Genomic DNA, 14,615 nt, shown 5'->3' with positions numbered 1-14,615 from the left:
GAAACGAAGCGATTGTTGGCGATCGCCCGCAGGCGGCTGTCGCGCGTTGTCCGGGCAACGGGCCTCACCGCCTTGCGTTCTGCCGGCCTTCTCGACACCGCCTTCGGAGCCCCCAGTCTGCAACATGTCAGTGACGACGGACGAGCCCCGCGAAAGCTCTAATAGTGAATTAATACGAGCAGTCCGTATCTGATACCCTGCCAATTCCATCGCTGAACTGCTCCTGCCCAGAGCTGGCTCTGTGTTCGCCTCATTTCCATTCAAGATAGATATATTTGCTGTCTCTCCTTGCCGTAACTTCTCTTCATCTCGAGGGGCAGCTCGTGCGGAGCTCCGATAGAACTACAGTCATCATGCAGGCTGCCCAGCAGTCCTGGGGTCAGTCCTCCCCTACATCAGAAAAATCCTAGGATCGATCAGTCTCACTGACAGTGATCGCGCCTAGAAATCGAGAATACCATCCAGCTTGTGGATCCACAACGAGATGCGCTCTACCGATACGACGAAGAGGCCCACAAGGCCCTCGTAGCCGCCCGACCGTGGGCCAAGGACCCCCATTACTTCAAGTCAGTCCGGATCTCTGCAGTCGCTCTCCTCAAGATGGTCATGCATGCGCGGTCTGGAGGATCCATCGAAGTCATGGGTCTGATGCAGGGCTACATCGCTCCGGAGACCTTTGTGGTCACTGACGCGTTCCGGCTGCCTGTCGAAGGCACGGAGACTCGGGTGAACGCCCAAGACGAGGCCAACGAGTACATGGTGGGATACTTGCAGGCGTGTCGCGAGGCAGGAAGGATGGAGAATGCAGTGGGATGGTATCACAGCCATCCGGGATACGGATGTTGGCTGTCGGGCATCGACGTGTCGACGCAAGATATGCAGCAGATGAGTGACCCCTTCGTCGCAGTGGTCATCGATCCTGAGCGCACGATATCGGCTGGGAAGGTCGAGATTGGTGCTTTCCGGACATTCCCCAAGGATTACACCCCTCCGAAGGAGGACCACGAGGACGATGAGTACCAGAGCATCCCTCTGAACAAGGTGGAGGACTTTGGTGCTCATGCGTCGCAATACTACGCTCTCGAGGTATCCCATTTCAAGAGCACACTTGACTCGCAGCTCCTCAATCTTCTATGGAACAAATACTGGGTGGTGACCCTCAGCCAGAGCCCGTTGTTCACCACCCGTGACTATGGAAGCAAGCAGATGATGGATTTGAGTCAGAAGGTGAAGCGAGCGGCAAGGGGAATCGAGAGCGGCGGTTCTCGAGGTGGCTTCACCACCAACAAGGACCAGCAATTAGCCAAAGTCGTCCGGGACGGACAGCGGATCGTAGCGGAAGAAGTCAGCGGTCTCATGGCGGCCGAGATCAAGAAAAGCCTCTTTCAGGGCGTGGGGGAAACTGCCACGAATTCAGCAGGACAGCGTTCCCAGGCATGATTATTGATGAGATCTGCGACATTGCTTTTTTACAACGTTTTTCGATTCCGATTGTTTTTTTTTCTTTCGTGTATTCGGGGGCGAATAGGCGTTTCGGGTCCAAAAGATATGTCGAGGCTTCGTTAGTTATTGCAGCTGATTCCAATTGAAATCAAACCAAAAATCAGCGATACAATATTCAGATTTTTTGTAAACGGAATATCCAACACTTCTTAAAGGCAAGGAACTAAGTACAAAATACGTGGCTTCCGACAAGATACTCCGTACTTTTCAGTTTTTCGTCCTTACGCGTGCTTCCTTGCAAACCTTACAGACCCAAATGAACCCCTTACAACTGAACGGAGAAACGAGAAACATTCCATGACGTAAGCGGGAGACAGGACAGGAATGACAGAAACTTGAAAGTGGAATCAGATATCAAGTCGTGACAGGTCATTATCCTTTTGGTAACCAAACCCTGGCCGGCGCCAACCGTATATACTAGGAAACAAAAGTACAGAAGAAAAGGAACCGTCTGGGGTCGAAGTGGAAGTGTGACATACGAAGAGTAAGTGACAGACAAGTCCACGTTAAGTAAATAACGCGAAAAGGAAATGACTGGAATGTCTTTGAAAGCGAATATAGCTGAACAAAGATATGTGAGGCAAGATGAGCTGGTCAAGAAGGAGGGTATATATAAAATAATCAAAAGCGGCACCTAGAGCCACAAAAGTACTCTTGTCTTTTGTAAGGTTCGAGATGCACCAAAGTCGGAGAGGCCTTCAACAACTGTGGCAGGCACTCCAGTGCCGGCAGCCAGGGAAGGGATATTGCCTCCCCTGACTTCATCAAGCAGGTTCATAGTATCGACAATAAAGATTGTTTCCTGGATTGCGAGGTCGTGGTCATCAAGCGAAGAGGCCCCTACCAAATCAAGGTTGCATGTTGCGAGGCCCCCCTGGCGTATACTCTTTGACATGCATGCATCCATCAAGCGACCAGTGTGTCGTCAATCAAGAGATCTCCTGCAGACGATTCGCAGACAATGGAGAGACCAGCAGCAGATTGGCAAGACAGTCCGGCTACCTGCGGTCTGCAGCGGCGGTCACATGCACCAAGGACAGCGGCGCTGGCGCGTGCCGGGCAAGGTCGGGGCAGCCGCATCTCAGTGGTCGGTTGGCGATGCGCGGGAACCACGGCCACGGGCCAATGCCAGCCTCCAGCTGGCCGCTGAACTCGCGGCCAGCGAGACTCGGCCTGCTGCACTGGAAGCTGAGGGTTCATTTGATGATTTTTCCATGCATATGGCGGGTCTCGAAAGACGATCAGCGCGCGTGACTCCTGGCAGGCATGATGATAACTTGATAAGCGGCATCGGAGAACCCCGCGCTGAGATGCGACGTTGGCAGGGATCCCGTGACGGGTCCCGCGCACGCAACAACTAAAATGACAGCGGCAGGAAATAACGCCATCGCCAGGCCCGAGCAACCGCTTTACAGGAAGCCTGATTCGGAGAGGAGTCTACGGTATGGACAAAAGGTTAGCGTCCGTCTCGTGGTCGGCAGCGAATAATATGAAAAAGATGAGTATAAATGAAGGGAAAGTGGGGGAGATAAGAATGGAAGGATTATCAAAGTCTGGGACCTGTGGGAACGCCCGCAACCGGTCGCAGCGACTCTCCTATCCCATCGTCGTCGTATCGCAGACGATAAGGCGACAGGTGAAGCACATGGCTCGGCCAGTATCTGCAGCTACTCTTTCGCTCCCAACATGTCCTTGCCCCAAACAGGAAATGCCCGGTGGTACAGGTATCCAGTGACATAACATCCAGAAAGTATCGTGCAACGTCGTAATGCGGTCATATCCATCGTGACCCCGTAAAAAAAAAACGGAAGGGGGGGGGGGGGGGGGGGAAGGAAAGTAGGAGGGGGAATAAAAAAAAAGAAGGGGAGACGGTGCAAGTCTCCACAGGGCTATACATGATCACCGCAATGATGCCACCAATGATGCAACAGCCAAGGACGGAGGATTTTCTCTATTGCTTCTGTCATACCTTGCGATCTTTTCATCCTCTCGCTCCCTCGGTTCGACCTCCAGACTCCGATCGTACATGTCGTGCACGTCGCCGGCGGCATGCAAACTGCTCAGAATGTAATCCTGCAGCTCCGGAACCGGCTGCAGCTGGTATGGGACACTCTGGTATTGCTGAATGTCGCGAATGACTTCGGCGGTTTTGGCGCGCTTGTTAAAGTTAATCAGGTCGGACGGGGTGTTGGAGGGGATGCCGTCTTCGATGAAAGTTAGGTCGGTTAGATAGACACCTACAGAAAAAAAGAAAGGATGGTTAGAAAGCTATGGACAAGAGGATCTGATCTGCTGGATCCGTACCGAAGAACGGGATGCACGGAGGATTGGCTTGATGGAGCGTCTCCCGATACTCGCCAAAGTTCTTTGTGCTTGCCATGAGCTTGCGCATCTGCTCCAGGATAGCCGACGTCCGTCCACTGACTTGAGCCCATGTCCGACTGAGCCGATGAATGGGTGCCGTGCCAAGGGCAGAGATGATAGACGTCAGAGTAGAGTAGTTGTTCATAGCGCGGCATTTCTAGACAAATAGTTAGCTTGGAGAACGAGACTCAAAAAAAAAAGAATCAAAAAATCCCATACATCTGCCACATTGACAAAGTGCTTGATAACAACAACACGCTTCTTAACATCGTTCTGCGTAAGAATCATCTCCGCAACCCAGTTGGTTAGTTGGTTGGAATGCAAAATCAAAGCCTTGACATTGGCAGCCGGTTCGGCCTCGCCCGGAGCCACCTTCTTCTGCCAAGTTTTGTTCAAGCATTCTGTTGGCCGGATCTTGGAGTAGAGACGCGATTCGATGATGGTCAACTGCCGCGCGAATTCGGTCGCATCGATGTCCAGGAACCTCAGCTTCTTCATGTTTTTCGGCAGGATCGGCGGCGGTGCAGAAGAAACCTGCGTGGGAACCAGCCGCTTGACCCCCAGGTCCTGACCTCGCAAACGCTGTTCGATGATGGTCAACAGCTGCGGGGAGCCGGGGGTTTTCGTGGTCGCAATGGAATCCTTCGTAAAGTCATAGACGCGTCGCAGAAGCGCCATGTTCTCCTCGTCATTCGGTTCCATCCAGAAGTTTTCGAACCAGCTCTTCAAAATGTTCACCACCCGAAATCGGATAGGCTTCTGCTTCCGGTCGATCCACATCTGCAGTTCATCCGGGGTCAGGCCGGGTGGAGGTTGGATGCAGAATCGCTGGACGAGCAAGTCGAAAAGCTCGTTGGCGGTGGTGAAAGAGCGATAGGTGAGAAGGAAGGTATTGTTGAAAGACGCATCGAGTTTGTCATGACGGGTCAATTGCTCCACCAAGCCCGACAATGTACCGCATTTCAGGGTCGGCACATCAGACTTGGTGTCATAGAAGACCTCGCCTTCATGGTCGAATTTCAAGAACCAAGGAGTCTCTTCGGGCATCGAGACTGGCTCCCTCACTGGCTCTCTCGTTATCTTCGCGGGAGGGGCCTGGCCAAAGAAACGCTGAGCCTTCTCCATATTTCGTCGGACCTTTTCATTTTCATCATCAATTCCAAGACCATATGAGGAGGACAAGACCATTGATTCGGTCGCTCGCCGTCTCGAAGCATCCCCACGATGACTCTTGAACGGATCGAGATCGTCATCCTCGTCATCAAAGAGGCTATCGCCCGCCGGATGAACGGGTTTGTCAGGAACTTGCTCCTGAAGGAGCGAAAGCGAAAACCCGATCTGAGAGACGTAGTTATCCAGTTGCCTGGCGATGCTTCGCACACTGTTCAAGCGGTCCTCGAGAGAATCTCCCCGCAGCTCGGCCCATTCGTCGCCCAAGGGAGCGGAGACGCTCTGGCAGCTGAGAACGAGATCGGCGATAGTCTCATAAACCCTTTGCTTCTGCATGCTGAAGTCCACCAGTTGGGGATTCTGAAAGCTGGTCCCCAGAGAGGCCAGGTTAATCGACTCCACCGTCGCGATCCAGGGTCGATAGCGCTCGATGACAGTGAGAGCGGCCGCACAAATGGACTCCCCCAGCCGCTCGTGGTCAGCCGCGGTGATCACCTTTTGTTTCAGGATCAAGCACTCCTCCAATCTGCGAATGCTCCCAACAATGGATTTCCTCATCGAGTCGATCTGATCCAGCACAGCCCCGTCCAGGGTGACGGACGGCTCTTGATTGGAGTCCTGCCCGTCCGGGTCCAGGAAGGACGTCGCAGTGGACTCATTCAGTCTCATGCCATTGTTCTGCCAGTTGCCGCCAGTTGTGCTGTCGAGCACGAATCCGGGAACGATCCGCCTGATCTCTTCTCCGCGCTGCTGCCTCGCCACTTCCACGTAGCCATGTACACCCTGCAGCACGCCCTCCGCTTCCTGGAGACATTTGGTCACGGACTCCGGACCCGCCCAGTCCGCCGCGGCAATATGGGATGACAGAACCAACTTGGAGAACTTGGACATCATGTCTCGGAAGTGGGGATACAAGGCTCGATTGGTGGAGATGATAGACGGATTTCCCGAATGGTTATCTGTTGTGTCGGAGCCAGCCGCCAGGAGCATGCGGAGATGGTCGGATATGTCCTCCGCTCTCCTCACATATTCACAGCGGTCGCCGTTCAGCAGGGCCTGTCGGTAGGCGTCCACGGCCTGGCGCATGTTTTGGACAAGGTCCGACCAAGTGACGGGGCGCGAAATGCCGTCGTCGACGAAGTGTCGAGGGATGGATGTCGAGACGGACGGCCTCGAGGCAGTCGACGTGCCAGCCGCCGCGGAGGACCCATTCGACGTTTGAGGAGTGGCTTTGGTAGGTTGCGACAAGGGCTTTCCATCACTCTGGGGTTTGGTCACCGGAGACGGGTTAAGAGAGTCCATCGAGGTGGCAGGCGACACCCCATCCGACAAGGACGGTCGTCTGCGAGACATGGAGTCGTGGGAAGCCAGCATCAACGACTCTCCCTCCCCTTCGGATCCCGATCCGTCGTACTCGTCCTCATCGCGTTCAACACCGCGGGCCATCATCTCTGGCGGCGGGCGAGTCTGATCGGGCACGTGGAAGTTGTTCCGATCGCGAGGACCGGATTCGTTTGCCAACAACGGGTTCTCTAACGGCAGCTCCGTGGTGCTGGTACCCGTCAAGGTGTTGAAGTAGAACAATCGACCATCCGGAGTCGCCTGAGGGATCCAGAAAGCGGCCTCCTCGGGCTCACTAGACCGGGCACCTTCGATCGGCAGGATCGGATTGGAGTCGCGAGGGTTGCCATCGGAATCGACTTCGTCATCGTCATGTTCGTCGTCATAGTCATCCTCCACGCCCGACTCGGCGGCGCTGGTCTCACCGCCGTCAGTGGTCGGACGGCGGGAGAGCTCCTCGATCTCCTCTGGATTAGTGATGATTGCACAGTAATTGCTGGGAAACCAGCCCCGGACGTTCCCGATCACGCCGTCCCACCAGCCCGTCTCGAGCTGGTTCAGGACTTGGATCACATCACCCTGTCTGAAACTGAGGCTCGTATGATCATCTGCATTGTAGTCGTACAACGCCCGCACATACAGTGCCGGCGGCGATTCGGTCAATTTCATGGGCGACTTCTGGCGCCTGGGAGACGACGGGTCCAGATCAGCGTCGTCTCTCCTCTGCACCGATTGACTGCGCTGGCGACCGCCGGTCCTGGCGGGAGACGTGGTCATTCCCGGTTGCTCCTCGGAGTAGTGGAAAGTGGTAGCAAACGTGGAGGTTTTGGTGCCGAAGCCAGACGAAGAATTGAAGGTCACCGGCTCAGCGGCTCCAGGTTGGTACATGGCCTGGCACGGGGTTGGGACGGATCCCAGAAGTCCTGAACGAAGTCCTCGTTCTCGCAGGGCTCGTTGGGCGGACTCAGACGCGAAGTCTCATGACTCGACACGAGGAAGGCGGGTGGCAGACGCATACAAGCCAGGCGAGGAAGGAGCAGAGGGCAGTTGCCGAAATCGGGAAGGAGGGACCAGGGACGAGTGAGGGGCGACCTGCTCGGGGCTCGAGATGGCAGAAGACGTTCAAAAGAGCGAGCGCACGACGAAAATACGGTGGAAGAACGGCTGTCCTTGACGCAGCAGAGAAGGGACCGAAGAGAAGTACGGAGCACGGAGTACGGAGTAGGTATGAGAGAGAAGCAGGGCCTGGGCTCAGCAGTAGGGAGGTTGGTGGACGACGGCGGGCGAGACAGTGAGTGGATGGGGACGGCACAGGAGTGGAGGTGGAGGCCGGATAAGGCTATCGGACGCTGAAAAGTTTAGCGGCCCGCGAGACGTCCAGACACGACCAGACAGGCGTCTCCCCTGGACCACTCAGAACGGTGGATGTCGATTGATGCTTCGCAGCGGAATGCGTAGATGAGGGGCCTGTTCCTAACTTCGTTCTGCCTCCGCAGCGTCGAGGCAGCTGGAGACTGTCTCAGACGCTGAACGAGTCCGGAGTCTTGTTGCGGCGGTGCCCCGAGCAGACACTGCGCGAACTAGCCTACCTAAGCATTGCGACCTTGGGAGCGTTGGTGGAACTACAGTCGGACGGAGTACAGCACGATGCCCTAAGACGACTACATGGCAGTTTGCAGAAATTGGGATGATCGCGATGCACATTGCTGAATCGTGCTAACCTCCACACTACCGCGAACCTGCTCGTCGAACGACGTCCTCTGGCTCTGTCCTCAATGATTCGAAGGAAACTGGCGCCGTTGGGGCCTGAAACGAAGAGCCAGCGATGGCAGTCAAGTGTCTGGGCCAGCGGTCCATGGGCGGTCGGGCCATTACTGGCAGCTAACGCCTTCCCGAAATACAGGCTGTTATCGCAAGACCGGTTCTAGTACTGCTGCTACCGTACCATTTCGTGGCATTTACTGCGACAACACGGCGCTACCGAGGTATTCTGGTCGTACTGTACTGTAACGTACCGTATCGGACAGGCCCAGGGAGGTCCCCGGTCTGGCGCACCCCGCCATGCCATGCCCGGCCCATTCGTCTTCCGAGCTCCCACCGTCCACCGGGCCTCGCTGGCCGCCAGCGCAGCCACTCGGCGGCGTCCTCGCCCACCGGGATCGCATTGGTAGCTGGCCGGCCAAGAGGCGACGGCCGTGGTTCCTCATCACACAAGACGCCTGCAGGGCCACTCGGCGGTGCGGCCGTGCCGTGGGGTGGAGAGATCGCGGCTGTAGCCGCCTGCTGATTCGCAGCCGGCCACCACCACGGCACCGCACAGTCTCCCGCGACCAGCACTGGCTGGCCTGCGCTCAGGCTCCCGGCTGCTCGACTGTCCCTCAGGCGTACCTGCGCAGGCCATGGAGAATTGGAGATAGGCTAAGGGGAAAGGAACATTCGCGAATAACCACCAGACTTGAGCCAGGGACACAGGACGTCCGATGCGCCACTCGTTCATCACATCGCCATCATTGCATCTCAGACGGGCTGCTGGTCTGGGTGCAGGGCATCAGGGCCGTGTCACCGTGTGTCCCGTGCTTCCGCGGACCTGCGGGAATCCCTGCCAGTTCTCTGCAGGCGGCAGCCCGTTCTACTATGCTTATTGCGCAGCAGGCAAAGTGCATCATGACAGCTGTCAGGACTCAGGGGCGCAGAAAGATGATTCTCCCCGAGATTCCGATCAGAATGGCACGGACACTTGATGCAGAAAAAAATTCGGCGGGATGGATTCATGTCTAATCGTGTTGCTCCTTATTAATATTACAGAAGACAGGGAGTAAGTATATTTCGCGAGGTCTTTATATCGAATTCGATATCCGTCTGCAAAGAACCGAGTCCGCAACCACGCTCTGCCGACTGGCGGTCCGGCTCATGTGACACGGCAGCAACAATCCAGAAACGTTGCACGCCGACTTGCTCTCTCTGAAGCACCGAAACCTCCTGTGGCGCATCATCGAATGCTCAAAAGAGAATCTGTTCACTGTTCCTGCCACTGCTGTTGTACTGTACCCTGCAGTTGACTCCTTCACGAGTCATGGCGAGACAATTGCAACGCGTCTCCCTAGTCCCTGGAACAGGCTAAGCGCGACCGTTGATCCGCCACGCTAGGGAGACTCAGCACGTTTTGTTGCTAACAGTTAGTTATTAACTTGCCCTCATTCATCGTCTCCAGAGGCCATCTTCTCTTGGAAGTTATCAGGAGGGATCCAGTGCACTGTGCTATACTCCGTACAGTCTAACCGCAGCTGATCATCTCATCAATTGGAGCTGTGGGGAAGAATTTCCATCTCTAGTCCTCTACTCCGTACTTCAGTCGCTTCCGTCCAAGCTGGCTCTTTTTGGCCCCTGCCGCTAACGAATGAAGGCCGCGACTCCGCGACTGTCTTTTGCCTGTCGTAGTTATTCATTGTGACTATCATCATCTCGCCTCTTGGAAGTTGAGCTCGAGAACGTACTCCATACGGATTACAGGGGGGCTTGATTTCATCCATTATGGTCCAATGCCGAGAACCCGAAAGTGGTACAACGGCAAACGACAACTCGATGCTGAAGCCAGGCTCGGAGTCTCTAGTCAATCAATTCGCCCTCTACCCCGGTCTGCTCACATGGAACGGTCTAATATCGGGGCTATTCTCAATCGGGAGTAAGCCGTACCTCGGCTCCATGATCGAGGTGAGCCGTTCTTGTCGAATATTCCCAGAACCTGGCTACTGGGAACGGATTGAGTTCCGCGAGAATAATAGTACGGGATAGTACTATCTACTATCAGCTACTTTATCTGGATCGGGTAACTATCTATCATTTCAGACTTTGGAGGGCAGTACGTACGGGGTACTCCGTACTCTGTGTTGAAATCCAGCTGTGCCAGCGTCCAATACCTTGGGACCTTAATCACAGTGTCTATCGAACAATAACAGTCAGTCCTTCGAACTAGTACGGAATAACAACGAATTATCGGCGATAATGGAGAATGAGTTGCGGCAAGTGGAAGCATGGAATGAGCATGAATGACTCAAGATAGAGTTCCAGGCTTCCAGCCTTCTGAGCTATCAACCCATATCTACGTGATAGCGCCGATCGACCCCTCCCTGCAATGATCCATCACTTCGGACGTCTTTGTGTAGGACTTCGAGCTCGACCAAAAATCAGGCAAACCACGCAGTCCTCGATTAGTGACACCAAGGAGGTATGCGTATCGCGTTTGCCTCTCCTTGTTAATACTATCCAACAGGCATACCTTGCAGGGATGGACATTGACATGCTTGCTTCATGTCCTGAATCCTGATACCAAGGCTCGACACCTCATACTCTCTATGTAGAGGCAGTATCACGATCCATTGGACTACGACATGGAATGTCTAGTGCGCTGCTCCTTGCTCACTGCTTCACACCATGACGAGACCATGCTAGTATGAATCACGGCTGCACATATACGCTACACACCACCTCGATCATATGGTTCCATCCGTATTGGCCCCAAAATGGCCCAAGTTCCAAGCCAGCGATCCTGCAGTTTGGCCCGCATGACCCAACACCGGCATGAAGATCATTCCATGCATTAGTCTGATGGTTCTGCTCCCATCACGAGGATTGCTAGTTCTCACTCGCCAAAATGGTCGTCGATGACGCTGCGGCGCGAAGCGCCACGGGCCCGTTGGATGATTATTCTACCAGACTTCTAGACTAATACTCAGCATCAAGCAACATTGATCGTCAACGGCCCGACGATCTCACATGCGTCGGCCCCTACAGGAAAGCATACAGCGATTCGAATCCTGTGTGCGGCAGCACAGAGTGTATAAGCAGATAGTAGTCAACTGCAAGCAGCACACACTCATTATTTCCCATCTGAGACGCCACGCCGCCCCTTGCATAGTTCTATGCATGCAGCTATATGGATTATTGCAAAATATTCCAAATTGTCATAGGATGGCTTTCTTTTTTTTCCCATTTTTCCATGGGTTTTCTAGTACCATCCCTTTTCGGCGAGTTGCGTCGAACGAGGTTGCCAGTCCCTCCCCCACGTGTTGGGGGCAATGGCCAATACTGCTGACATCAGCCTGATACGGTGGAGATCATTGCAGATGCGTGTATCGTTACTCCATCTACGGAGTATTATCGCTGTTTCTGCTGCCTACGCTGGAATTAGTCATATTACCATAGCCGGTCAATGAACAAGTGCTACTGCTACGCAAAGGACAACGACAAAAGGGGTCAGGTTTCACATGAACAATATTCAACAGACGACTGAAAAGACATATCGTTTAGAAAAGCGCCCTCTTGCGAACTCATAGACTGAATAAGGTTTTGGGGATTTGTCAGCGCGAAAAAATCAACTCCTGGGTCTTTCTTTCCCATCCAGGCAAATCTTGTCTTTGTCTTTGTCTATCTCCAACTATCCTGGTTTCCTGAACCGATGATATATGGCCTGGCCTGGACTGGTCTGGACCTCCTTGTTGCAGTAGATTCAAGTGGTCGATATCCTTGGTAAGGTAATTAAGCTCATACCTTAGTTGTCAGACTCGTCTCGATTTCAGGTCAGGACATTAGTGATCTGTATAGACATCCCAGCCAGGTATATATATACTATACAGCTAACTAATTACGTCCTCCCTATCAATCGAATTGATCGAGCTATACAGCGTATAACTTACTAACATCCAAGTAACTAAGTCGAGATTTCGGGATTGTCAGTGGGAAGTTGATTGTTAACTGCAGACAAGAAAGAAACTTGTGTCAGCTGATACACTTTCCTGATTGACTGTCAAGAATATCGCTTTGGAATACACGATACTTTTTTTCCACCCTCACTCCTCTCTTTGAGGAAATATTAACTATATATCATTATTATTACTGACGGCGTAGTTGTCAAGCCCCTGCTTACTTGATTTTCTTTAATAATAATGGAACCTTCTTTTGCTAGATATTTAGGCGCCCTTCCCCGCATTTCATTTCCAACGTGGGGTTCAGATTCAGCTGTCAGTGATCCCCAGAAAACCCATCTCCATCGCTGAACGATACAATCGCTATATCCTGTTGAGGTATTCATGTCAATGCGGTTTTTCCTGACCTGGTCAGCTAACTGAGATGATTTAATATAGATATTTGGTGCCAAAGCAAACAGACCAACTGACCTATCTATCGCGTGTTACTACTCGTCTGTCGTGAACGCTGCTGCTTCTCGCCATCTCATTGATGAGACAGAACAGGCTTGCTGAATATCTAAAAAGACATTGGAACTGAACTAGCTATATCTCTTACAGGAACGACTGGCCCTGATCTCAACTTTGTGGAGGAGCAACAATCTGTTATGATATGAAGTGATTGATTGACCTGGGGGGAAAAAAGACTTCAACCACCATCTTCTTCAATGGCCGCTTCTTTACCGGAGATTCGTCTGACGGGTCGTCCACAGAGTGCATGATCGTCGAGAACGACACCATCGCCCATGTAGGCAGCTCAACAGACGAAGCGGTCCAGCACGCCAAAGCGAACGGCGCCGTGTTGCAGGATCTCCAGCAGAAGTACGTCCTTCCGGGCTTCATCGACGGACACATGCACCTCCTCCTGCTGGGTCAATCGCTGCAGAAACTCGACCTCGGCGGCTGCAGGGACCTCGCCGAGATTCGCGCCCGCATCAAGGACTACGCAGGCCAGCATCCCCAGGCGCCTCGGATCCTGTGCAAGGGCTGGATGCAGCACATGACCGGTGGAGAAGCCCTCGCGACGATGCTCGACGACCTCGACCCGCGGCCCATCTTCATCGATTCCAAGGACCTCCTTTCGACGTGGTGCAACAGTGCCGCGCTTCGAGAGCTCGGCGTCGAGGACATGGCTGACCCCGCCGGAGGGACGATTCATCGAGATGCCAATGGCAAAGCCTCGGGTCTCCTGAGCGAAGCAGCCGTCCTCTCCCTGGTCTGGCCGCATATCGCCCGCGTCGCGTCCATGGAGGACAAGCTAGATGCGCTTCGGGCAGCACTCGCCGCATACACAGCCTCAGGATACACGGGGATCGTCGAAATGGCCATGGGCGAGAACGCGTGGGAGGCGTTGCTGCTCCTGCGAGAGCAGGAGGGGGGAAAGCTGCCCGTGCGAGTCGCGGCGCATTGGCTGATTGTGCCGTCACCGGACGAGGCGAGCAATCTGGCGCAGGTGGACAAGGCGATTGCGCTGCACAAGCAGTTCAATCTGGACACGTCCCCGGATTTCCGCATCGCGGGCATCAAGGTCATCTGCGACGGGGTCATTGACTCATGCACTGCGGCTCTCCTGGAGCCGTACTCGAGCAACGGCGTCTCGTGCGAGCCGCTCTGGACGGCAGAGATGCTGGCACCGGTCGTCCATCGCGCGAATCAGGCAGGTTTGCAATGCGCCCTTCACGCGATTGGCGACAAAACCGTCCGGACGGCTCTGGATGTCCTTGAGAAGCACGGCACCCCTTCGCGGAGAAATCGCATCGAGCATCTGGAGATGACTACGCCGGAAGACGCGCAGAGACTGGGGAAGCTGGGAATTACGGCCTCCGTGCAGCCAGTGCGCGCAGACCCGGCCATCCTACGAGCATGGCCCACGCTGCTAGGCGCCGAGCGCTGTCGTCGCGCTTTTGCATACAAGGAATTCCTCGACGGTGGCGCGACCCTGGCTCTGGGATCTGATTCCCCGTCCGCGCCATGGGCACCGCTGCCCAACGTCTACATCGCGACGACGAGACGGTCCGCCCGTGAGCCAGAGACAGTGACCAAGGTGAACGAGCATTTCGCGCTGCCGCTGGTCAGCGCCATGACGGCGGCGACCGCCGGCGCGGCCTATTCGTGCTTTGCGGACGGTCTCACCGGGCGGTTGAAGAAAGGGCTAAGGGCGGATTTCGTCGTCGTCGACATGGAATGGTCGCCGGACCGGTTGCTGCAGGCTCGAGTGCTACAGACCTGGTTTGACGGGAGGAGGGTTTTTGCTGCTGAAGAAAACTGACGATGCGCACGTACATGCGTATATATACGTGTACTGTACTGTACATGCAAGTGATGCCTGACTTGGATGGTTGTTCTTGATTTGTGGCATATATATGTATCATATATATGTATACGGAGTATAGACGAGAGGAACGAGCCTTGATGCTTGTATGTAAATATCGTATATCAACGCAAGTCTGTCCGTTGCCTAGGACGCGGTACAATACAGAGAGAGAGACCAGCCTC

The 14,615-nt window shown here is 54.3% G+C and overlaps 3 protein-coding genes across 3 annotated transcripts; 2 read left to right on the top strand and 1 right to left on the bottom strand.

Annotated features, from left to right (window-relative positions):
- Positions 1-353: 353 nt before the first annotated feature.
- T310_1921 (COP9 signalosome subunit CsnE) lies at positions 354-1,440 on the top strand (the record flags this gene model as incomplete). Its single annotated transcript, XM_013475198.1, has 2 exons — positions 354-378; positions 446-1,440. 2 exons carry the CDS (start codon positions 354-356, stop codon positions 1,438-1,440), a joined length of 1,020 nt encoding a protein of 339 aa, XP_013330652.1.
- A 969-nt stretch (positions 1,441-2,409) lies between these two features.
- Positions 2,410-8,779, bottom strand: T310_1920 (Cell division control protein Cdc25; the record flags this gene model as incomplete). Its single annotated transcript, XM_013475197.1, has 7 exons — positions 2,410-2,860; positions 3,473-3,740; positions 3,808-4,024; positions 4,087-7,341; positions 7,397-7,717; positions 8,394-8,549; positions 8,591-8,779. The coding sequence occupies 7 exons, from the start codon at positions 8,777-8,779 to the stop codon at positions 2,410-2,412; spliced, it is 4,857 nt and encodes a 1,618-aa protein (XP_013330651.1).
- Positions 8,780-12,320: 3,541 nt separating this feature from the next.
- On the top strand, positions 12,321-14,388 carry T310_1919 (uncharacterized protein; the record flags this gene model as incomplete). Its single annotated transcript, XM_013475196.1, has 2 exons — positions 12,321-12,395; positions 12,766-14,388. The coding sequence occupies 2 exons, from the start codon at positions 12,321-12,323 to the stop codon at positions 14,386-14,388; spliced, it is 1,698 nt and encodes a 565-aa protein (XP_013330650.1).
- Positions 14,389-14,615: the final 227 nt, after the last annotated feature.

The sequence above is a fragment of the Rasamsonia emersonii genome (assembly GCF_000968595.1).
Source record: "Rasamsonia emersonii CBS 393.64 chromosome Unknown ctg1118621760006, whole genome shotgun sequence".
Lineage (NCBI taxonomy): Eukaryota > Fungi > Ascomycota > Eurotiomycetes > Eurotiales > Trichocomaceae > Rasamsonia > Rasamsonia emersonii.
Note: the sequence above shows the minus strand (reverse complement) of the source record. Positions and strands in the feature narration are given on the sequence as shown.